Below are 25164 nucleotides of genomic sequence, written 5' to 3'. Positions count from 1 at the left end.
AGAAGGCTTCCATCCCATCCAGACGCTCTCACTGTTGCTCTGCCAGGCTCAGAGGATAGAGGATAGACCACTATTGCATTTGTAATATGGCAAAACTGTTGAAACCCTCTTTTCTTTTCTCTAGTTTTCAACCTCACCCTTCTCCTCACCTCCGTGTCGTGCTTTTGCATTCAGCCGATCAAAGTAGTGAATCTCACTTTGGAGAATGGAGTGAGTTTTTATTTTGTCCTCAGCCGTGACATCATCCTCCAGGAGAAAGGATGTGTCTGTGACTTAGTATGTGTGCTAGCAGTCCTATTCATTTACCACCTTGTTGTTGTTGAGCTAATATGTGTCTATTAGTCTTTGTCTTTTGGACTGGGTCTCTTCCTCAACATTTGGTATCAGCGGCTTATCTCTTCAGCACTACAGCAGGCCTTACACTGGCATCATTTGTACCAGGCTTAGCCGTGCTCAGGGAACTAACCCTTCCTCCGTTTCTTTGACTGTCAGTGAGTTTGAAGGCGGGGGAGGACGTGGGGGAAATCTTAGTGTTTTGCTTTTCATCCTCTCATTCAAGAATTCCCCCCTTTTTGAATTTGTTAAAGAAAAACCTTTTAACTGAAAGGCTCCAGGTCTTGTTCCTTCATCGTGTGGTTTGTGTGTTTGGACTGCCATTAAAATCATCTGTGATCGGCACTTCCTGCTCCTTGTTTTCACCCAAACAGTGTCAAATAAGTGTTTTCTCACAGTGAAACTGTACTTTATATCCTCCTTTTTTCCTTCTCTCTAATCCTTCTTCCAGCTTTGGCAGAGAATTTGCCAGAATAATTCTGACACAAAAACCCGAGATGCAGCGAAAATAAACAGTGACAAAGAGGAGGCTGTGCTCAGTGCTGAAATGATTTTTACATCTGTTTCATGATGGTGTTTTATTTTTCTTGTCTTGCTGTTTGAGAGTCACAGAAATACTGACAGGAAGTTGAACAGCAGCTTATTTTGACTGCAGGATTTTTTTTTAAATAGCCTTTTGGGGGTTTCTTATAATATTTTCTCCATCTAACATTAATCCCAGCTTTTATAGTCTGAACATTAAAAGGGTCAAAGTCTGGGGCTCGCCATTTATTTTCAAAGATATTATCTGTTTCGGTAACTAAATGCAATCTGCAGACAGGTATGACTTAAAGGTGTGGATCACAGATAAAATATTTTTTAATTATTTCTGATTGTAAACGTTGCCCTGTGATGGACTGGCTCTCTGTCCAGGGTGTACCCTGCCTACTTGCCCAATGACTGCTGGAGATAGGCACCAGCCCCCCAGAGGGTTCAGAAGATGGATGGATGATTGTAAACGGTCACAGAGTTTTTAATGCAATAGTCATGAAAATAGTCTCCTATGCCTATGGCCAGCATTAGCTTCTGATAAAAAACATTTGAAAAACGTGACACATCTACATCACACTGTCACTTAAAGGTGCAGTGTGTAAGAGTATAGTGAGAATTTTCCATCCATCCATCCATTTTCTGCCGCTTATCCGGGGTCAGGTTGCGGGGGCAGTAGCCTAAGCAGGACGGCTCAGACTTCCCTCTCCCCAACCACTTGGGCCAACTCCTCCGGGGGAATCCTAAGGCGTTCCCTGGCCAGCCATGAGACATAGTCTCTCCAGTGTGTTGTAATGTCCAGAAATGGTCATTTTCCACCTACATATTGACCTAGATGCCACTGGTCATCTGCAGACTTAATTCTATCCCCTGAAGTGGATTTTACACTGTATCTCCCTACACGCCAGAAGGACACTGCAACCTTCTTGACATTTCAGGGAGAACACGTTGTCAGCCTGTGTTCCCAAACAAAGCCTCCTCTGATAACATCACAGGAGTGCCCACTCTCTATAATAGGACTGCTTCAGCTTATATGAGTTAATCATTCGTATAATAATAATAATAATAATAATAATAATAATGTTTTGATTAATCTGTGCTTAAATCAATAAGGTTGATTGATCTGTGCTTGAGCTACTGAAAAAAATTAAATGAAGTATTGCATTGATTTATATATATGGTAATCAGTAATGTTTGATATGACAAGGCAATCGTCACCGGCACCAGACACAAGGACTAATTAAAGCTAAGTTAAACGCATGACACATAGGTATTTCTTTACCCCAGATCAGAGCATCCGGTATCTCAAAAAGGTGTGTTTTCTGACGTTGTCTTGGTAATATCCCTTAACATGGCACGCTCCGATTGGCCAAGTAAATCATAATATGAGAATATTAAAACAGAATCACTTATGGTGATTCAGCAGTTGGAGTCGCATTCCAGCTTTCATCACTCAGCATTCAGTTCTAGAGAAAGAGCTCCGGAACGACCGTCCGGAGCGAAAACTCTTTAACCTTGAGCATTTTTGGCAAGCTGCCAAAGCCCTGCTAAAAGCTGCCTACCACTGACACAGCAAACAGTTCCTGCAGAACAAAGCTTATATTGTTCTGACTCCTTAAGATTCCATCTAGACGCCACGATTCCATCCATCTGTTGTGACCCGGAAAACATCTCTGGACTGAAGGGTCGGTGCTATGGTATTCTACAACCTCGGTGCCATAGGTCGTCCGACCTCTCTGACCTTCGAATCCACGAAGGGGGTCTTCCAAAGGGGGAGGTAGACACACAGATAGCATCTGATGCCTTTTTGATAAGAATCAACCTCATAGCTTAATGCAAACCAAATTCCTTCCCTTTTACATCCAGAACTCAGCTCTTCTAGATATGAAAGTTCTGATAACATCATATTCACACATAGGCACCATACATCACATTCCATCAACCTAGATCCGTCCACTGACTGCAGCCTTTGACACTGTTGACCATCACCTGCTACTGGAGAGGCTGAGAGACTGGGTAGGCCTATCAGGATCTGCTCTGGAGTGGTTCTCCTCTTATCTCTCTGAGCGCTCCTTTTCTGTGGCCGTCTCCAAGTTAAGGTCCTCCACCACCTCTTTTACCCATGGTGTCCCACAAGGTTCTGTGCTGGGGCCTCTACTCTTCCTCCTCTACCTGCTTCCTCTTCAGCACATCCTGAGCTCATTCAAAGGAATCTCCTACCATCTTTATGCAGATGGCATCCAACTGTACATCTCCTTTAAGCCCCATGAGATGTCTAAGCTGCAGCTGTTACACACCTGCTCAGACTCTATCAAAGCCTGGATGACTGGGAGCTTTCTTCAGCTGAATGAAGATAAGACTGAGATCCTCATCTGTGCCCCAGACAAGCTGGTTCCCAAAGTCAGAGACTCTCTTGGTCAGCTTGCTTCCCACACCAAACCTTCTGTCAGATATCTTGGTGTGACCTTTGACCCAGCTCTCACCCTGGATTCTCATGTCAGTTCTCTTGTTCGCTCTTCCTTCTTCCATCTCAGGAACATTGCTAAGCTGAGTCCCATTCTGTCTCGGTCTGAACTTGAGACCGTTCTCCACACCTTCATCTCCTCACGCTTAGACTACTGTAACTCTCTTTTCACGTGTCTGAGCAGAACCTCCCTGAACCGTCTACAGGTGGTTTAGAATGCCTGTGCTCGGCTTCTGACCAAGTCCTCCAAACACACCCACATCACTCCGCTTCTCCTCCAGCTTCATTGTCTGCCAGTCAACATCAGGGTTCATTTCAAGATCCTGGTTCTGGTCTATAGGGCCCTACATGGACAAGCACCATCTTACATTGGTGATCTTCTTAGTCCCTACACCCCCAGCAGGTCCCTGAGGTCCAGTGACCAAAGCCTACTGGTTAGGCAATGCACCAGGCTAAAGACCAAAGGTGACTGATCATTTGCCGCTGTGGCCCCCAGACTCTGGAACTCTCTCCCCCTGAGCCTGAGATCAGTGGACTCAGTGGTCTCCTTCAAAAAGCAGCTGAAGACTCACTTGTTCAAGCTGGTTTTGTATGATCTTCTTCACCACTCTCTCTTTATTCTGCTCTCCCCACCTATTCCAACTTCCTCAGAATCCACTGATTTCCCTCTTTCCTGTTCACTATCTCTCTCTCTTTCTTAACATTTTTTCTTTTAAATCGCAATTGCTTATTCTTGCTCATTTTAAATATATTTTTAAACATTTTCGAAATGCTTTTTTATATTTTTACAATTTTTATATTTTTTTTGTTTTTGTTTTTGTGAAGCGCCTCGTGATTTTTATCTTGAGAGGCGCTATAGAAATGATATTTTCTTCTTCTTCTTCTCACAGTAAATATTAGTTAACTCGTCATATTTTAATTGTTTGGAAAATTAATTCTTACTTTTATAAACCTGACTCTTTCCTGAATCAAGACAAAGTGTTTACAATCCCTGAATAAACAAAGAATCCTAGAAACTTCTGATTAAACATCCGAAGACCAAGCAGATTGATATTCTATATTTATATAGAGTATCACGGCTTATTGGTCATAAGTAAAGGTAATATATTAAGCTCTTAAAGCACTCAATTTACAAACTCCTACAGTGTCCTGGGTCTTCCTTTAGGCCTTCCCCTGGTTGGACGTGTTTGGAAAACCTCACCAGGGAAGCGTCAAGGAGGCATCCTAACTAGATGCCTGAGCCACCTCAACTGGCTCGTCTCGATGTGGAGAAAAAGTGGGTCTACTTCGAGCCCCTCCCGGATGACTGATCTTCTCACCCTATCTCTAAGGTAGAGCCCAGACACCCTGCAGAGAAAACTTATCTCGGCCGCTTGTATTCACAATCTCGTTCTTTCGGTCACTACCCAAAACTCCTTACCATGTGTGGTGATAATTTTACAGTGAGAAAATCCCAAAAGAGTCTGTTTCAGTCATTTTGGAAGGAAGGTTCTACTGAAACATATTTCATATCCAGCTGGCTGCAGGGATTGTAAGTTTTTCTCCTATCAAAACAAAGGAAGGAGGGACATAACTACTGTTTACCATCGGTGAGTGTGGGGGTGCTGTGTCTCCCGTCAGCTAATACTGCAGCGCCAACTATTGTAATTTGACGACAGCTGGCAAAAAGCTCCAGAGTTGTTTAAAGTGGTTGCAGTAACCAACGTTTACCACAGGAGGTCATTTCTACATAATGCACCTTTAACATTCATGGACTCACTCATCTTGGCTCATGACAGCGAAGGCTGTTGTTGGTTTAGTTTTCAGGAAACGGCAGAAAACATCTCAGCTAGTAGAAGCTAATTGTTAGCATTAGCAACTACACCACACAGCAAAACTCCTCAGACTTGTTTTATTTGTGGAGATAAAACCTCAACGTTGCAGAGTTAACAGAGTCATTGGTAGAGTTGTGTTGCTTCTATCCAATTAGAGGAGAGATGAGCAATCAGCATACATGAAATGTGTGATCAGGCAATCTTCTAGATCCTGAAACAGGTGCGCCAGGGCTTTATGTACCCAGAGTACAACTTACAAGGCATTAATTCCAACTAGAGACCACTGCAAATGTATTGATAAAAGAAGTGAACCACACCTTTAAACACAACTCTTCTAAATATTCTTATGTAAATGTGTTTTATCTAATTTTACTATGCTTTGCTACCTCATCATGTTGTAATCCTATTTGGGGTGCAACTTGCCTTGGTAGGATCACAAACAATCAGTTTTTTTTTTCTGTGGATAAAATCACAATAAAGGACTATTCTATTCTACTGAACTAAGTTCATAACCTTCTCAGTGGCCTAGTGGTCCACCCTGGGATTGGGAAACCAGGGTGCAGATCCTGGTTGGGTCATACAAAAGACTTTAACAATGGGACCCAATGCCTCCCTGCTTGACTTTAAGGGTTGGGGAGTTAAACCACCAAACAGCTCCTGAGCACAGCCACAGCTGCAGCTCATCGCTCCTCACGGGGATGGGACAAATGCGAAGAAAATTCACCAGTGTGTGACAATGGAAATGTAGTGTTATTACATTAAATACGTTTCCATGTTATTTAGATGCTGTTTCCCTCTCTTGCAGTTTATTTTTGGGTTGTTTGCAAAATAAAATCAATTCCTACTCTAAGCCAGAGATCATTTCCATATGAGATGCAGCCATAATTCAGTGACACCTTAACACGAAGAACCTGCAACATCTAAAACGAGAATCGCTTCAGCAGTCTTTAATTAGCTAAATGCATTCAGTCTAAGAGGGAGTAGACGGTGTTAAGGATGTGTTCATCTCTTTAGTGCAAATAAAACTTCACAAATACATTTAGACCATACCTCAAACAGTCTTGAGTTTATGTTTATGTGTCCTCTCCTGTCTTGTTCTTCCTCTCCACGTTTTTGGTCAAATTTTGACAGTTTCTCTAACTTTACTCATTTGTGAAGTGAATTTTAAACTTGCATGCCTCTTTTCTCTCTCTCACTTGTCTTTTCCGTTCCCCCCTTTTGTGGTCCCCCCCCCCCTCCATCCAGTATGTGCAGCCCCCCACCCCTCTCTCTCTTTGAAGTGCCGTACTCTTTTCTGTTCCTTTCTGTTCACGCCCCAGCGCTACATGCTGTCAACGCTCCTGGCAGCAGATAATGATCTCCCACTGCTTTTGTAATTGGCCAAATAAACACTTGACAACACAAGTTTAAAACAGACAAGTTATTTGGTTTTAATTAACATAGCGGGGCCTGTAATGGCTTCATTAAAAATGCGTTATTTCAGCTGCACGTTTGATAAAACTGCAAGCGGACATCTTGAGGGCCCCGTGTTTATTTTCCTCCTTTTCTTCCCTTTGACTGCCGAGCGTCGCCCCCTCCGTTATCAGTGTGTTTTATTAGTTTGATTCAACTGACTTACAATTGTGCTGTTTATTTTCAACTTCACATTAATTGATAATTATGTTTTAACTGTGTTGAAATCCGACTCTCCCTGATGACAAATGCTCCACGCAGATTTTCTTCTCCCTTTCATATCATTTTTCATAAGAAACGAGAGGGAATATTAAATAGCCGAAAAGCCCCATCTGTCTTTTTTTATTGGATCCAGATTTAAAATTAAGCGATGTAGCGTGAAGCTCCTCTGCCATTCCTTTTATTATCTCTTTAAAATTCCTCTCAGGTAAAATTATATTAATTAGGTTCGTATAATGTAGATTTTTGGGATCTCCCACCCCTCTTTAGTTATTGATCTGTGATTTTTCTAAAGGTTTAGTCTGAAGAAAATAAAAAATTTTCTCAGTTGCGTAATTGTGATTAATGTTGTTGTCTGATTATATTGACTTTAAAGAGGGCTAGGTTTGATCTGATTCATGCATGCATGTATGGTTGTGTAGGAAGGAGGAGTGAGAGCATGGCTTAGACGGAGCAGAGGAAAAACAACAGCTTTGTTTGTTGACAGATGCCTCCATGCTTATGGTCTGTTAATTGGATAACAATGTAAACAATCACCGATGGCGCCCGTCTCCTGTGTCAGTGTGGCATGTTGCTTCCCTACTTTCTTTCTCAGAGTCAGACGCCACTTCCTCCCCGTCGCCTCTCCCCGGTGCGCTTCTGAGCATGAGCCCTCATCCCGGTCCCGCTCGGGGAAAAACACACATCCACGCACACACTCATGCTTTTTCTGAAGACACGTCTGTCCACACCTGCTCCACCCCGAAGCCTCATTTACTCCTACCTGATGCTGTGGTGTCACAACAGCCTGTCGGGTTCATTAGCATGGCAGCCATTTGTGACGCACTGCTCCTGAGGTGGGAAAATATTCCACCGTTGGGATGGGATATGTTTGCATGAAAACACACACACACACACACACACACACACACACACACACACACACACACACACACACACACACACACACACACACACACACACACACACACACACACACACACACACACACACACAGGCTCTCTTCATGGCATTTCACTCCCCCTCCCAATGCTCTGAAGCAGTTGACTTGGTGAGGGGTAGGAGGACGATGTGGCACCTCCTGCCTGCCGGCGCCAGGCTCACCAGAACCTAGGCGAGAAGTCAAAAGTCTGAATGACACTCGGAGATGGAAAAGAGAAAAGTCAAAGATCCCAGCTTCCACATGGTGTGACATTTTCAAACCCCTGAGGGAGATGGTTTATCTGAGGCTGATAAGTCACCCTCGCCATCCACAGCTTCACGTGGAGTCTTTTTATCACCGTTAGCCTGATTTTTAAAAAGCAGAAAAGGCTTTTTTTATTTTCATCAAGCTGAAACAATAAAAAGGGAAACATTTTGTTTTACATTTACCTTAGTATAGTTAGGAGTATCATATTGGTCCAGTTCATGGTTACGGTTCACATTTCACTCCTTACGTCTGTAAGTGCTGTGGTTTTACTTGTAGGGAGGCTGACCTTTACGGCGCTTGGCTTGACCTATGACCCTCTACAGCAGGTACAGGGAGCGGGCTAATTATCCCAGTGTGAGGTTAGAAAAGGATCCCTAATCGGAGGGACTGATGCAGCAGTCATCAGATAAGCCCTGGACACATCTTGGTGTCACACTGCCTGGCCCGCTCAGCCCAGGTGTTAGATTGGCTCAGTGTAACACAAGCCCTCCAGTGATTAGCTCACATAAGCGAAGAGGCCCACAGGGGGAGAGTCAGGTTGTGCCGATTTTTAAAACGCCGCTCAGACTCCCTTTTTTATGTGGGCTAACTCGATCAGCTACGTTGTGGGTGGTACGCCATTATTTCTCTCCTTTTAGACAATTGCTTTTGCGTGGAGGAGTTTTCAGCACAGATAAAATGTTTCTGTCCTTTACTCCATCAGCCATGTTTCCCTTTGACCTTTTCCACAGCTGAATTCAGTCATTATCAGCCATTAGCAACACACCCTTTCACCTTTTAAATCACTCTCCTCTGCTTCTCACACACACACACACACTGTCCTATTCACACAGTCCTGCAACCTTGATCAGTTTGTTCTGGATCTGGGCCTTTGTAAGACAACAAACTCAGCTGTCCTCTTAGGGAAACTAAACTCTTGCTGCTCGGATTTCTGCTTAAACTTTTTTAAACATGCGTTAGAAAAATACACACACACACACTCAGTCAGACAGTCACAGAGGGATTTGGGTGGTGGTGAACTAACTGAGGCCTTAATAAGGATCTAAATCTGAAGAGCCAGATGAAATATTTTGGTGCGGTACTAAAACCGATTTAAAGACTTGTCATTGTCTTAAAACGATTAGCCACCACAGCTAATTATTGTTTCAAGTGAAAATATACCAAACCCTCCTCTGTCCTCATTTTTAGGTTTTGTTGCTTCTCTCGCTCTTTTATCCCTCTAATAGATTTTCCATTTTGAGGTGTCATCTGAACTGCCAAAGGAATCCAGAGATCTTATTTTGTGATCTTTTCTGTTCCCAGATCACCCAGCTGGATCCGGGGTCGACCCTGCTGGAGGCCAAGTTGTTTCCTCAGGAGACGCTCTTCCTGGAAGCTAAAGAATAGGAACTGATGCTCCGATAGCCGAGAGAACCCACTGACTTGATTGATGAACAGGCTGGACACACACGCACTAGCCACCAAGCATGGCCCCCTCCCCACAATTTGGGCCTACACACACACACACACACACACACACACACTGGCATGCACACACACACTGGCATGCACATCCAGTGACACAGAAGCACGAGTGGGCTTCTCCAACCTCGGCCTGTAGGTGAAACATCGGAGGTGCTGCACAGATAAGAGGAGAAAAGACAAGCACACAGCCAAACATACTCACCATCCTGAGCATCTTCCCCTCTTTCTCAGCTCTTCACACGTTTCCAGTCTGTTGTGTCAGGGTTCTCTCTCACAACACACACACACACACACACACACACACACAGAGAGAACAATAACAGCATCGAGAGACGGACTAGACAAATCTTTGTCGCAGAAAAGAAAAAAAATCAATAAAAAAAATCAAGGACTTCTCTCCTTGTTTCCTCATTTCTCACACTGAGGCAGTGTTTTATTTTAGAATATGTTTTTGTGTTTAAATTAGTTGAAATAAAACTATTATTAAGATGGGATGTCGCCGTTTGAAGGTCGGGAGGTGTCATCTCTATTTGAGAGTTTTAACTTCTGCTGTTCCACAAGTCTGTTATTTCCCTTTTTTATTTTTCTGATTCTGTTATTTTTAGTTTGCTGAACTTCATAGAAAACTGTCAAAAACATAAAAGTATCAAACTATTCTCCTTTATGTCACTTTAATGCAGTTTTAGAATGTCTTTGTTGCTAAAGCTTATACATTTTTATTTTTGAGGTTTTAAAGAAGAGGGCTATAATTTTCATATCAGGGGTCTGAACCAATACCCTTCAGTGATGCTATTTTTGTCGTTTGTCTACAAAAAGGCAGACAAACTAAAGGGAAAGTAGGTTTATGTTGCAAGTTAATTTTATGAATATAGCACTCGTCACAGAGTCACAAAGTGCTTCACGTAGATCAAAACAAAATAAAACAGTCACAAAATCATAATGATCTCAAAACAGAAATAGATTAACATCAGAAAAAATAAAGCCATAAAATTATAAGATGTCATAAACAGATGAAAGGTTAAAAATTTGAGTTAAAAATAAGAAAACAAAAGGTTTAGTTAAAAGCAGATTTAAATAAAAGGGTCTTTAGCTGTTTTTTAAAGTGTCCAGACTGTCGATGCTGCGTAAGGATAAAGGAAGATCGTTCCAACGTCGGGGTGCAACAGTCTGGAAGTTGTTATTAAACAGTTTTAACAAAGAAAAACTAAAGTTTTCACCATATGTCCGACGTCTGTATGAAACTTTTTTGTTCGTCCTAACCTCAAAGCAACTGGACAGTGATTACATGCAGAGCAGCAACATCTTGGTCCTCCTTTAATTGTGCTAAATCTTAACCTTTTAAACTCACACGGAGACCTGTCCCTTATCTCTCTTAACAAACTTTTTAAATATCCCCATCCTGGCACCACCTGCTGATTTCAGCCACACGACTTGATGCCTCCAGCGAGGAGAGATCACACAGACTTAGCCCTCCATCTGCAGCAGGGCTCCTCTGTCAGATTAAAGCTGAAGTTTGAGAGCACCATCAGAGAACCTCATTAGCAAACTTCCACAGGTGAAAAAGGGCTCCGGTATCAATAAAACATCATCTTTAATGGGCAAAAGTAGGCTTCGCCATGCTGAAAAACGCTAGCTAGGGACAGCTTTTTTTCCTGGTATGCATGACGGGACGGTTGCATGAATCACAGGATGTAAGAGGAGCAGCATGTCAAACTGCAGACACAGTGAGGATGAACTGGTGGGTTAGAAAAACAGGCCTGCAGCCTTTTCTGCTTCACTGCACAGCAGTAGTTGGGACTGAAATAGTTCTAACTTACTTCGTTTGTCCATGAAATAATCTATTTTCAAGGAGATCTTGAGGATTCATTTCAAGTATTGCCATGAAATGGTGTAGTATCAAAAAACTGGATGTCTTGCACAAGTGTCGGTTATGTTTCACAAGCAACGGGTGTTGGTGTGTTTGTCGAATGTAGCCGTCGTGTTTCTCACGCGAGCAACGAGTGGGCCTAACGCGCTCAGTCAGCCTCACTTCCCCGAGAGTTGGATCAGACACGTTGCCAAAGGCTCTGAAGGAATCATTGCTATAAATAAAATCTCCTTTATTTTACCTTGTTTTAATTACAATTTTAAATAAAAACAGAAATTAAATTGAAGGAAATTTTAGTAACATGGTTAGTTTTGGTGGACATCGCTGCAACACGTAAAAAAAATCAGAGCCTTCATAAATACAAACGGCCTCTTCTGCAGCTGCTGTGAAATGAGTTTTTAAGTAGAAAATAGTTATTTTTTCCAGGCGTCCTCCTTTGCTTTGTTTTCAGGATTTATTCAAACCTAAGTGAAAGGCAATCATCGCTGAAGGTAAGACACTGACCATCCCTTAAACTTGCCTTTGTTAAATACTTCTTCTGAAAACCCTGAAAGATTAGTGAGAAGTCCTCAGAAATAAACTTTCCAGGAATTTTGAGGGTGAAAGTTAAATGTCTCTGAAAGACTTTGTAAGCTTGAGAGTCGTCCCAGCTGTGGCGAGCCTCCTGCAGAGGCTGTGCGGACACGTGCAGCTCAGGGCGAGGGCGAGGCCTGAGCTCAGTGAGCGTGAAGCTCAGCGTGGTTATGAAAGAGGCAGACAGGTGCATCTCTGCTGCTCTGTCAGAGTGTGTAAAGCTCAGGCACCGGCACACATACTGCAGCTCCTCTCAACTGTGAGAATACTGTTTCTGTCGTGCGGCTCTCTGAGCAAAAAGTGCACGTTAGCATGTGCTGGAGACGGAAATGCCCATGAGACATAATGATATTCCTCTTTTATACCTGAGCAAACTTGTCAGGAGTTATTTCTGTTGTGCGGGTAGAAGTCACCAGGTTTATGGAGGGAAGAAGAATGGCTGTTACGTAAGAAGCTTAGCTGCTTTTCACACTTTCTATCCAGTTTCTTCTGACTGTGACAGCATCGGGTGCTTAAAAGATTCAGAACAATGAATACAATGAAGAACTACTTGTCAATTTATTACACTGTAAGAAACAAAATGTTGAGTTTACTTACCCAAGTTATGGCAACTGGTTCCACTTAACATATTGCTTGAATATAAGGAGTAAATTACATTGTTATACAGTCTTTTTGCTCATTTTAAATATATTTTTAAACATTTTCTAAATGCTTTTTTATATTTTTACATCTTTTGTTTTTGTGAAGCGCCTCGTGATTTTTATCTTGAAAGGCGCTATAAAAATGATATTTTCTTCTTTTGATAAAAGAAAATGTACATTTACTAGGTTTAGTGGAACCAGTGGACGTAACTTGGTTAAGTAAATTCAATATTTCCTTTCTTACAGTGTAATATGTTTTCATTTTAAGGGCAGACGTGATGTTTAATAAAGAAAAAGTTTTACAGAAAGGATTATGTTAAAAGGGTTAAGTATGAAGAGGACTGTATATCCCTGGTGTTTTATTTGAAAACGCTGTCAGACAGGATGAACGTCTTAATCGGTGTCCACCTAAAGCAGAGACGCCCCTTAAGTCGGACACTGTTGGTGGTGAAGGGGCTCACTCGGCTGGCTTCCCCCGCCACATAACAAGGCAACATCAGGTTGCTGTCCTGTCCGACGACAAAAGGCGAGAGCATCCATGATGTTTAACCAGCCCTGCCGGGGTCAAGAATGCAGCCCATTGGTGAGGGAACAAAATCCCCGAGTGATCTCTCCTCCCTCCTTTTGAAGTGGGACCCGCTGAAATCTCACAGAGCTGAGACTCCTTGAATCACAGGATCTTCACCCACATCCCAGACCGGCCTAACCTGGAGGGTCACCCCAAGTTTACTTTCTCAGAGACGTGGGCCTGGCCCAAAGAAACAGAATCTATGCAGCTTAAACTGTTGTGTGGGCACAAAAGGAGGGTCGCCTCTGCCTCTCCGGCTCCGTCTCTTCACACTTCTGTTTGTCGCTGACACAATGGACATGGAGAGACTTTGATTTTTGTCTTGGACGAGAACAAAACACATTTTTTACCAGCATGTCACAAATCTGATTATGTTTGGCATTAAAAAAAACAGAAATTCTTTAAACGTGATCTTTCTTTTCAGCGTTTTAACTTGTTTGCTTATTTCAATCAAGTTTTTTGTACTCCAAATTGCATTATTTTGCACAAAGGATAATCGATGAATTGATAATATATACAGACCTAATTCATTCAAAATGGAATTAGCAACAAGTGGGTACATTTATAAAGTGATTTGGTTTTTTTCTTTCTGTTATCTAGATCATTCTCTGTCTGTTCAGTTCTATTATAAGCTGCACAGAGCTGGGTCAATACAAGACATGCTGGGATATCATATAGGTCAGGACTTTTACTAAAACATAAAAGGTTTTATTTACTAGACCAACACAAACCCTGCTATTGCTGCTCTCATTTATAAAGACCAGGCTGTATTCCAGCTGTTTCTTTTGTTCAGTATTTAAATGTTGCTGTTTAATTTATTTGGTTCATATTTTAGCTTCTATTAATTGTAAAAAATCAATTTCATAAAATTATATGATAGTTTGGCCCTGCCCCTCTTCTACCCTGATATAAATGAAACATTTTTATCAGCTATAACCTTTTTCGTCTAAAGAAATGTGTTCTCAGGTTTACAAATGTATAAATTATTCAGTTCCATTGAGAAAAAAATGTTGGGTGAAAATGGGGGATTAACAGCATTTTTTGCATATTTTCTTTTGAATACAAGAGATGGTGTAGACACAAGGATGAGATAAAAAAAAAGAACTGTTTAAAGTGATTATGTGTATTTTGCCCAGTCAATGGAGGAGTAATCATTACAAACATTATTTTGTGTTTGAGTAAGACCTTACCAACAGATGGCCATTGGGGTCAAAAATCCCTGGGAGCTCAACCTCCAGCAAAACACATCATACTCCCTTTCGTCACTAGCAATGAGTGAAGACGTGTAAAACAACATTTATGAATGGCAAAAGTTTTTTAACCATTTGTTATAAATCAGTATATGCATTTGGTCCTCACGGGCTCCCGTAGAAAGAAATATGGCGTCCCCCATGACTTAGACCCTCTTCTATGCATTTTAGACCCAATGTTTATAGAATCTGCCAATAGTTTTCAACAACTGAGCATCATTTAATTCAATTTTCAAAAACATTTTGATGGATATTTCCAGAGATTAATAACAGAAACCACACATTGTCACTTAAAATGTGTTTACAGAGAAGTGGGCAATTAAAAAAATATATTTTTTATGGTAAATAGTATTTAACTCACTCGCTGCCAGCCATTTCCTGATCGGTAAAGCCCTTCGCTGCCAGCGTTTCTCACCTTTTTTACTGTTTTTTTAAGAGTCACAGAATGTTGCGCTTTAGGATGATGTCAACGCCAAAACAACCAAAACAAAGCAGAGACTCACCTCTTACATCAGGAAGAATCCGCGTGTTTTGAGCTTTATATGTTCTTTCATAATCCGTTGTTGAATTGTGATCGGTAGAAGCTTTTCCGGTTGGCGCCTCACTCTTTTTTTTTTTACAGCAGTGGCAGTGAATGAGTTAAAAATAATTTGTAGAAATAGCCTATTCTCTAAGAAAAGCATGGCTACAGAGGGATTTGCGTCGCTTACAAGCTATAGCCAATAATTAACATAATTTAGCTTGCTTTAAACTTTTTTAAATTTTCTAAAATTATATTTGTTTAATATTTGTTATATTTATTTTAGTTATTTTATTTTATCTTGTTTTAGATTAGCCTGTTCAGGGACTGCCCATGTAAATGGCCTTTTGGCTAACTGGGGCATTTTCAAATCCTAGGCTAATCTGTCTTTTTTTTCTTTATTTGTTTCTTACTTTTGTTTGTTTCTTTCTTCCGGCTCTATGAATAAAGGCCTACCTGTTTTTCTGTTTAATGTTGCTGCCACATATTTTGCTAAAGGCTTTTTGGCCTCTCTTCCTCTACGTTAATGTTATAAAAGTTGATGAGCAAACCTAATGAATAAAAATACACAATCTTGTGTAAAAGCTGATATAAACAAGTCAAAATCATTTCTAAAGACAAATAAAATAAACCAGAACAGGCTTCAGCTTGATACATTAAAGCTAACTAGCTAAAACAGGTGATCATGTTTAGGCTAAACGCTAACGTGTTCTGAAGCTAGCCAGCCTCGTCTTTAAACAATTATTAGCAGGATATTAGGCAAAATAATATATCCTCACGGCTACATTAACTGATGCTAAAAGTATTAATCATGAGTTTGTATTCCTTTGTCTCTGCTGAATTTATGACTGTTCCTCCTATCTACCACCAGTGGGCAAGGCCGGATTAACCATATGGGCAACTGGCAATTGCCCAGGGCCCACGATCTCTAAAGGGCCCAGGGCAGCAAGAGCACGAGCAAAATACTGTAGGCCTATCTGTGATCTCCCGCTTTATATTAAACTAGGGTGACCGTACGTCCGGTTTTCCCCGGACATGTCCACATTTCACTCTCTGTCCGGGCGTCCGGACTGGGGGTTCTTGTATTGATGAAAATGTCTGGCTTTTCATCCAGGAGCAGGGATCGAATTATGGGGGAGTTGGATATCCTACACATCCAGGGGAGCCGGAAAAAAGTTTTCTACCTATATTACATCATTTATGGACTCTTTTGAGCAGAGAGCGGCACAGAGCGTTCTTGTGCAGCGCTCCAGGCAGCTGCTTCCAGCGCACGGTCCATTCTCAAAGTGGCGCAACCAAAAAAACTATAATTGGCACACGATCGTTCATGTCCGCACATGTTCTCTATTTTCTGTCTTATTTGCGCCTGAAGCGCTCTGCTACTGCGCAGCTCATCACCTGTGCTGAGGTGATTTCACCTCACTGACGCAGCAACGAAACGCGCTCTCCGCTTTGCGGTCAGGAGATCCCTTTGATCTGCTCAAAAGTAACTGATGAGGTGAAAAAGTAAGAATCCAGGCAGCAGTTTTTCTGTATAGTTTAGAGGAGATGCAGGAAGTTGAGAGACAGACAGGACAGGAAATAGTTCAATAAAAACAAGAAAACAAAACAAAGTGTTGAAAAGTAAAATGTAGGTAGATTTATCTCCACTACACGTTTTTACCTGTATAAAACAATAAGTTACACACGTCATATTTATACATCTGATACAATTCAGATCACCTTCAAAACTCAGTCACACACCCAGGGCCGTTTCAAGACATTTTGGGGGCCAAGGCAAAATGACCCCACCCACCCCCACCACCCATAACTGGGCTTCCCAGAAGCCTCTGTGTAATTCATACCCTCTCCAGGAGTATTAGTTATTATTATTATTATTCAGTGTTTATAAAAGCTTCTCAGACATCGCTGACATGTTATCAGATGAAAAACTAAATTATCAGACATGCTGTCTCATCTGCTGCTTTTCTAAACTTGCAAAAAGTAACAAAACCATTTGAAAGCCACTATTTGTGGATTCTCCGAAAGTTCATGGAGTGTGTGACAACTTATTTTTTCATTGATCCTATCGTCTAATCTCACAGCTGAAACAAGCATCCTTAATAATCTGTGCACAGGAAGCTTACCGATGCTGTAGTAAAACAAAAGGTATAATAATTTATTATTAATAAAACCTTGTTGCAGCACTAAAGCACAAAAATGAGATTTTGCAATAAATATGCAAAATATTTACATATGAATTGTTTTGGAGCCCTTTTATTGGCAGAATCTGATATTAATTTAGTTCTTACAAAAAAATGGGTCCCAACGTGGTGTGTGTGGCGTTGCCATAGTGTGACGTCATAGGCACAGATTTCCTGTCCTCTTGTTTGGAAATGGAAGTATGGTCACCCTATATTAAACAAACTGTCCACCCGGGCTTTTGCACTGCACAGAGACGCTTCGCTGCCTATGACTGAACGTCAGTTGAGAGTCAGTCTCATGCAGACTGACCAATGAAGAGAGGGCCTCAAGTTAAGACCCTCTCCTCATTGGTCAGTCCACACGAGGTGGGTCAAAGGTTACCCTGAGCGGGTTACGTGATGTCAGGCATTCAAGTATTGAGTATATTTACTGCATATTACAGTAAAATATTCTGTATGTGGCCATATTGTGGTGATCCTTGGGTCGTGACGATGGGGCCCTTGAATATTGTTGCCCAGGGTACAACAAAGCGTTAATCTGGCCCTGCCAGTGGGTGCCTCTCAGAGGCCTCGAAAACCCACGGCTTATCAGCCGCTTGGGATAAAGCCATAAATGGGCCGGTGGGGTCCTGAATGGGTTGTAGCGCCGTAAAGTGGAGTAATTACAGCTTCATATTAATTGTGTTTTTTCCTTCACACACACACACACACACACACACACACACACACACACACACACACACACACACACACACACACACACACACACACTAGTGACATCTATAGGAAGTCTTTGTGCCGAACACTTCAAGTTTCAAAAACAAGGCCAATTGAAGCGGCGCGGCTCAAAGCCGGTACTATTGTAGGAGAACACATTGAGTTTTGATTGGGGACAATGGTGTTTCTCAAATTTCTAGCAAAGAGAAAGCCATACTCCATCTGTGATCTCAATGAGCGTCTATTCATGAGTTTCCCTCTTTTCTGCGCCATTCGGTGGTGGAGAAAAGGAGGCAGATGTGGAGGGATAGAGCAGGGGAGAGTGCATTTTAATTGGTTGCAGTGTGTTGGTCTGACTCTCTTACGCGCGCGAGCACACACACACACACACACACACACACACACACACACACACACACACACACACACACACACACACACACACACACACACACACACACACACACACACACACACATTGGAGATACAGCCTATGCCACTCTGCAAGATGGAGAGCCCAATAATCTCGCTGTGTTGATGAATACTTGTAGCCCATTCATTAAACAAAGATAATCCCTGCCAACCTACCTCGGGGGCAGAAAAACGTATTTTGTGTGTGTGTGTGTGTGTGTGTGTGTGTGTGTGTGTGTGTGTGTGTGTGTGTGTGTGTGTGTGTGTGTGTTATGGGAGATGTTGAGATTTTCTGAGAGCTGGCCAACAGCTTTGGCAGACAGAGATTCTTCAAATCTTTGAAATATTCATATGCCACATGGGGTTGGGGGGAGGGGGGGTACCCTCAAGCACCACAAATCCAGCTAAAATTTGTTTTATCAGTTAGACTTTTGCACTATAATTTAACACAATTTACATGCAAAAGTCACGTGTTTGCACATGGTTGGACCTCCCGCATAAGGAATCAATCAAAGTTATCAGAAAATAACCCCGAGTCCTCGTGCGTTGCCCCCTGCTCCCCAGAGCGAGCCTTTAAAGGAATGCATTTATCCCGATGCATTTCCCCGGCGCAGTGGAGATGGTGTGAAGTGGCAGGTTAACAGCCTCTCTTGTCCTCCGCAGCCCGGGGCCCATGCTCGCTGGTGCCCGTCAAAGCGTGTAAATACTTGAGTGAAACCCCCCTGTCCGTCTCTTTTCTCCGCGGCCCCTTGTCTAACTGCTACTCTAACCTCTGCCTCTGTGTGTCAGAGCGCGGCTGCAGCGGCGGGAGCGCACGGGAGGGGATCCGGGCCCAGGAGGGGCAGCGGCGGTGGGAGAGGCCGTTAGAAAGCCACACCGGGGTGCAGGGGCAGCGGAAACATGCTGCTACATATGTTGGGTCAAGCATGGCCTTTGTTGTGATCTTAAAAGGGTGTTAAAACCCCACTCGTCCGTGGCCTTCCTGAAAGAAATGAAAGCACGGCGTAGTTTTTTGATGCATATGGGCCTAATGAAGTGGTTAAAAGAATGTTGGGTTTTCTAAGTGCTCACAGTCATTTTTAATTGCGAGGGGGACATTTTTAATTGGGCCAGGAGGAATGATGGGGATCTTAATCCCTGTCATAATGCATATTTCTAAACTTTCGGTTAAGAACAGTTTAACTAAGAAAAAAACACGAACTCGAATTTTTTTGTTGTAACAAGTCAAGTTCATGACATTCTCTGCACCATCCTGCATTTCTGAAATAAATTAAAGGCCTTTTTTATTTCCCATCTTCAGGCGACTCTCCGCGAGCGCTCTTTATTTATTTAATAGCATCTATCACTTTGAAGGAAGAACGGGCGTTTTCTAGCGAGATCATCACCCATCGTTGCGCCCATACAGATAATTACTTTGAATGTCAAAAAGATGTAGTTTTAATATCGTCTCTATTAGCCTGTTGGCTAGGTAATTAAGGTGCAGATGACAGCGACGAGGGAAACAGATGGCATTTGCTTACAGTGATTCAGAAAGTAAACAATGAGCCTGGGAGGAGAAAGAGGAGCCAGAGGCAGCTCTGCACGCACTCCTGATGCTGCTGCAGCTCTCCTCCAGCAGACATTTATCTAGGCTTCAAGTTGTTGATTACTATCATCCTTCTCTATTGTTGATTAGTCTAAAACGCATTATGACGATTATTATCATTTAAACTCCTCCATCGGTGGGAACAGGACAGGTGTTTCAAGCGCGTTGCCCCTCCGCGCGCCCTGGACTTTCTCATCCCTGGAAGCTTCACGGTGTTATCACAGGTTAGTTAATATGAGAGGATGAGGCCGCTATACAGAGCGGCAGTCTTCATTGTAGGCTTAAATATGGCGCACAATAACGCGCAAACTATTTTCTGCTTTCTTTTAAGCAAAATAATTTTCCACGTGAAAATTAGAAGCTCGGGAATACCTTTCACAAAGATAATTTTGATTTGTATTATTGTTGCGTAAATTATTAAGGAATGCATTTTCTTTGCATTTATTTTGTTGTTTAGGGTTAGGGTTAAAAAACTCATATAAAAAACAATAAGAATAAACCAAAAATATGTCTTGCACATCACAAATTGATGCAACAGGTCATTAAATGAAAAGAAACGCTTACCTAGAATTGCATTTTTATTTCCGTTCTAATAAACTAAGATTTGTTTAGAGCAGCTTTTTAAACTCCAAATTGGGACAAATAACATTTATTTTATCGATTCCCAAACGTTTAAAAAACAGCTGAAAAATAGGCCAATTAATAATAAATCAATTATTTACTTGTTAAAGAATAAAATAAACAGACAGAGATCCACTGTGGTCCGACCAAAGACTGTAAGAAAGGGTCCGACATGTGAACCAATGCAAAAGTGTCTTATAATCAAACATAATTAGTTAAAATTTTTCTAATTAAATTATAAGACTCGTTTAAAAGTAAATAATTACAACAGCCGGTGTCGTTAAACGTTTTGCTGATTTCCCTGCAGCCGACAAAAGGTTCAGCAGTTTCTCTAACAGCTTCCTGCCGCCAATGAAGCCTCAAATAGTCTTTTTTCTTTTCTTAAATCAACAACATAAATTATACTTACCTTAAAGATGAGAATGGCCACGAGTCAGCTTTAACATAAAGTCCTATTTTTTATGTTTTTCCCCATAAAGATTTAGTTTTTATAGATGCAAAAACATCTAAATGATAAATAATATTTTTTCTAAAACATGGACAAACTTCGCATAATGACGATTCCTCTTCTCTATAGGCTCGTTTAATTAAGATATTCGCGCTCTCCCGTGATATAAATAAATCCTGCTGTAGGATTATTGGCAAATTAAAAAAAATGTTATTTTAAATCCAATAATTTATTTTCTAAATATAAGCTGCATCGATTTAAGCTTTCTGGGAACTCCCTTCAGATTCTTAACACTTGATATTTGAAAAAAGATCTCAGGTAGACACAGTTGGAAAAAAAAGGGAGGCAAGCCAATCAGATCTCTCCGTCTCCCTTTGGCCAATGACAGACGCCACATTGTTGTCAAATTTGTCTAATGAAAACGTAGGAGCAACAATAGAGAGAGGAGAGGGGGATCTGTATCCACTCACAATCTCTGGAGGAAGTTAGTGTCTCCAACCTCAACTCCCGGACAGTTTGAACTTTAGATCGAAGAGGAATGATCTCTTCTTCTGGCTCGTGCTCTTTTTGGATTTAAACCCGTCTGATTTTCGTCATTTTTTGTGTTTCTTCAGCTCTTTTGGACACTTAAAATCACACTTTTATGTCTGTTTAACTTCACCTGTTGCGCATGAAGAGCTAAGCACCTCGGAGCAGATGTGATCGAGCTCAGCGCCGCCTTAATTACAACTGATCGTTATTTTTCACGTCTTTAGTTGAGTTGAGTGAATTTTTTTTGGGTTACATCCGTGAGGAAGCGGACATGGATCTGAGACCGGAGCTCCCCACAGCGTCCTCTGCCTCTCAAGTCCACCAGAGCGCAGCGGCGGCGGCCGCAGCAGCCTCCATCCCGGTGTCCATGGCCGGCAACCTGCTGCGCGGCCCTCCGCTCCTTTTGCGAGCCACAGATAAGTACCCGCGCACACCGAAGTGCGCTCGCTGCAGGAACCACGGTGTGGTCTCTGCGCTGAAGGGCCACAAGCGCTACTGCCGCTGGAAGGACTGCATGTGCGCCAAATGCACGCTGATCGCGGAGAGGCAGCGGGTGATGGCGGCGCAGGTGGCGCTGCGGCGGCAGCAGGCGCAGGAGGAGAATGAAGCCCGGGAGCTGCAGCTCCTCTACGGCACCGCGGAAGGGCTGGCCCTGGCCGCCGCTAACGGAATCATCCCGCCGCGTCCGAACTACGAGGTGTTTGGGTCGGTTAACACCGAGAGCAATTCAGGTGAGACATGTGTTTTTGATCAGGTGGTGTTCAGGAAGACTTCCTCCACCAGGAGTGACTGAACTAAATGTGGTTTATTGATTTCATTATGACTTATTAAATCGTAATAATTATTTCCATTAAGATCCTTAATAATCTGACCTCTGTGATGTTTGTGTTAACAGACTCAAGCATCCAGAAGTATGAGCTCTTTCCTAAGGCCCAGCTGTCCGGGTCCACCACCCCGCAGAAGTCCGTGGGTAAACCGGCCTCCACTGAGGGCGACTCGGCCCCGGGAGTCTCGTCCCCTGATGGCCGGCACGGAGGAGGCTCCGGTTCGGAGAACGGAGACAGCGAGTCTTTCATCCACTCACCGGTGTCCAAGCCTCTAAAGGACGGGGAGGAAACCCCCGGCTCCGTCAGCTCTCTCGGCTCAGATTCCGGCTCAGAGACCGACAAAGATGAGCAGGAGCCCTCCCCTTCCTCCGCGGCCTCCCGCCACATGAACGCCATCGACATCCTGACCCGAGTGTTTCCGAGTCACAAGCGGAGCGTTCTGGAGCTCGTCCTGCAGGGCTGCGGCAAAGACGTGGTGCAGGCCATCGAGCAGATCCTAAACAACGGCGGCGCGCAAGGCCCCAACAAGACCGGACCAGAGGAGACGTGGACAGCGGAGAGGATGCTCCAGAGCGCGCAGCAGCAGCAGCCTCCACCTGCATCCGCAACAGCAGCAGCAGCCCAGACCAGGCCGATGCTCCCCGGAGCAATGACGCTAAGTAACCGCTCTGCATTTTCTCCTCTTCAGCCAAACGCGCCGCACTTCGCCGCAGACCCCGGCAGCTACCCGCTGGGCACGCACCTGGGACTAAACCCGCTGCGACTGGCCTACTCTGCGCACAGCCGTGGACTGGCTTTCATGACGCCCTACTCCACCACAGGGCTCATGCCCACCTTGGGCTTCAGACCCCCCATGGACTACGCCTTTAGCGACCTGATCCGGGACAGGACGATATTGCACAAGGAGCAAAGCTACGCCAGCGGCCTGTATGGGCCTCTAGTCAACAACACGCCGGACAAACAGTGAAATGTTGCTCTCAGAGACATTCCGTTCGTATTTGTAGCCACAGGTGTTGAGAATCCGTCATGTGTTTTTTGGCTGCACACACTTCTGTAAATATTAGGATTATCTGACTTGTAGTCAAAAAAAAAAAAAATAAAAGAAAGAAAAAAAGGTCTGAAGGTGGAATAAAACGCCATTATGTGTATCTTTAAAATAAAATTTATATGTCAGATTGGAAAATGTTTAAATGACTTATTTCCTGAAGATACAGCCATGAATTTGCGCCTTTTTGGCTCCAAATTAAACCCAAATCTAACAGCAAAATTAAACGTGAGTTCATGATAATACAGCAGATTCTTCATGTAAAATCGGATGGACTAATGTTATATTTATCTCCTGGTTTAGACTTTTTAAAAGCTCACTAAACCTGTCTCCTACGGTGGTCAAAGACGGAAAATTAAGTTATTTTCCTGTTGTAAAACTAATAATGTATAAATGCCATTCATTGTTTCTATCATTTCTGTATCATTACTGGTTTTATTTGATTTGAACTAGTTTGTTTCCAGCCGTCTGTGTTGTAAATCACACCAAGATGAGATGCTATATTTGACCTCTCCGTATCCGTTAGTGCTGGACCAAGTCTTCAGATGTGCTGTCACAATGTATGAATATGCTGAAAATAAATGTTATTTTAAAAAAATGTGGCGCAGATGCATTATTTTTATAATTTAATTTATAATGAAATGCTTGAGGGAAATTAAAGAATCTAAAAACGATGTCCTGAATTTTAAACCTTTCAACTATTGATTCTTTTATTTTGAAACAATTAAGATGAAACAAAAAAAATATGTATAAAAAATAAAAGAAATGTGTTATAATATATTTAACTTGTTTGGCCTTTTAATGCATTTTGCTATAAATTATATTGAAATGATGCACATTAAAATAATTTAAATGAGATTAAACCAGATGATTTACCTAAGTTTCCTTTATATTTTCGTAGATATTAAATTATTTTCATCTAATAAAACAGTCTATTAATATCTTATTTCTGAAGGATTTCAATTTATATCTGTCACGATGAAACATTTTGCTTAAAATTAATATTGATAATAAATACATCTGCAATGGAATCACGTGCTAATTATCTGTTTTAATCTGGATATCTGAGATATTTGTCTAATCTATATCTATTTAGCCATTGATCGTTATTCCAGTAAAATCAGTAGCGAACAAAAAAAGCCAAACACTCAAAACTGCAGATTAAAAAAGAATTAAAAGAGCAAAAACAAAGCCTTCTTCGTTTTTATTTAAAAATTATATGTAATCATTAAGATTATTGGGTTGTAAAAAGCGATTTAGCAGCTGGACAAAGTGAGAAACTAATTTCCTTAAACGAACAAAAACAAAAACATTTTCTAATAATTTCTCATATGAACTTTGAAAGTTAGTTTATTTGGTTAACACTTGGTTCCGACTGGATTTAACCTGTCTGCTGATTGGACAGAGATGGACGGATGGATGGTCCTCAGGAGTTGCTCAGATGTTGCACCATTTCTAAAGAACAATGCTGCCATCTAGCGGCTACACTTTGTTAGGAAAATTCCCCAAACCGTTTGCGAACTGGAACCAGCTGACATTACTCTGAGGTGTGGTCCTCGAGGGCCACCAGGGCCAGATTAACGCTTTGTTGTACCCTGGGCAACAACATTCAAGGGCCCCATCATCACGACCCAAGGATCACCATAATGTGGTCACATACAGAATATTTTACTGTAATATGCAGTAAATATACTCAATACTTGAATGCCTGACATCACGTAACCCACCCAGAGTAACCTTTGACCCACCTTGTGTGGACTGACCAATGAGGAGAGGGTCTTAACTTGAGGCCCTCTCTTCATTGGTCAGTCTGCATGAGACTGACTCTCAACTGACGTTCAAAGTCATAGGCAGCGAAGCGCCTCTGTGCAGCGCAAACGCCCAGGTGGACAGTTTGTTGAATATAGGGTGACC

General features: G+C 42.2%; 2 protein-coding genes across 3 annotated transcripts in view; both read left to right on the top strand.

Moving 5' to 3' along the window:
• Positions 1-9858, top strand: part of faf1 (Fas (TNFRSF6) associated factor 1) — an 83609-nt gene extending 73751 nt beyond the window's left edge. For both annotated transcript variants that reach the window (XM_054752398.2, XM_015971343.3), the window contains exon 19: positions 9302-9858. In XM_054752398.2, the coding sequence (XP_054608373.2) occupies positions 9302-9385 (84 nt within the window). In that variant the 3' untranslated portion in view covers positions 9386-9858. The remainder of the gene's footprint in view (positions 1-9301) is intronic.
• Positions 9859-19008: 9150 nt separating this feature from the next.
• On the top strand, positions 19009-23866 carry dmrta2 (DMRT-like family A2). Its single transcript, XM_015971345.3, has 2 exons — positions 19009-22109; positions 22274-23866. Exons 1-2 carry the CDS (start codon positions 21650-21652, stop codon positions 23170-23172), a joined length of 1359 nt encoding a protein of 452 aa, XP_015826831.1. The 5' UTR covers positions 19009-21649; the 3' UTR covers positions 23173-23866.
• The last annotated feature ends 1298 nt before the right edge of the window (positions 23867-25164 follow it).

The sequence above is a fragment of the Nothobranchius furzeri genome, chromosome 8 (assembly GCF_043380555.1).
Source record: "Nothobranchius furzeri strain GRZ-AD chromosome 8, NfurGRZ-RIMD1, whole genome shotgun sequence".
Lineage (NCBI taxonomy): Eukaryota > Metazoa > Chordata > Actinopteri > Cyprinodontiformes > Nothobranchiidae > Nothobranchius > Nothobranchius furzeri.
Note: the sequence above shows the minus strand (reverse complement) of the source record. Positions and strands in the feature narration are given on the sequence as shown.

Bases quoted from the DNA above. Each gene is read 5' to 3' on its own strand.
- dmrta2 (XM_015971345.3), top strand. From the start codon at position 21,650: ATGGATCTGAGACCGGAGCTCCCCACAGCGTCCTCTGCCTCTCAAGTC. The intron at 22,110-22,273 runs GTGAGACATGTG...TTGTGTTAACAG, and splicing joins TAACACCGAGAGCAATTCAG to ACTCAAGCATCCAGAAGTAT.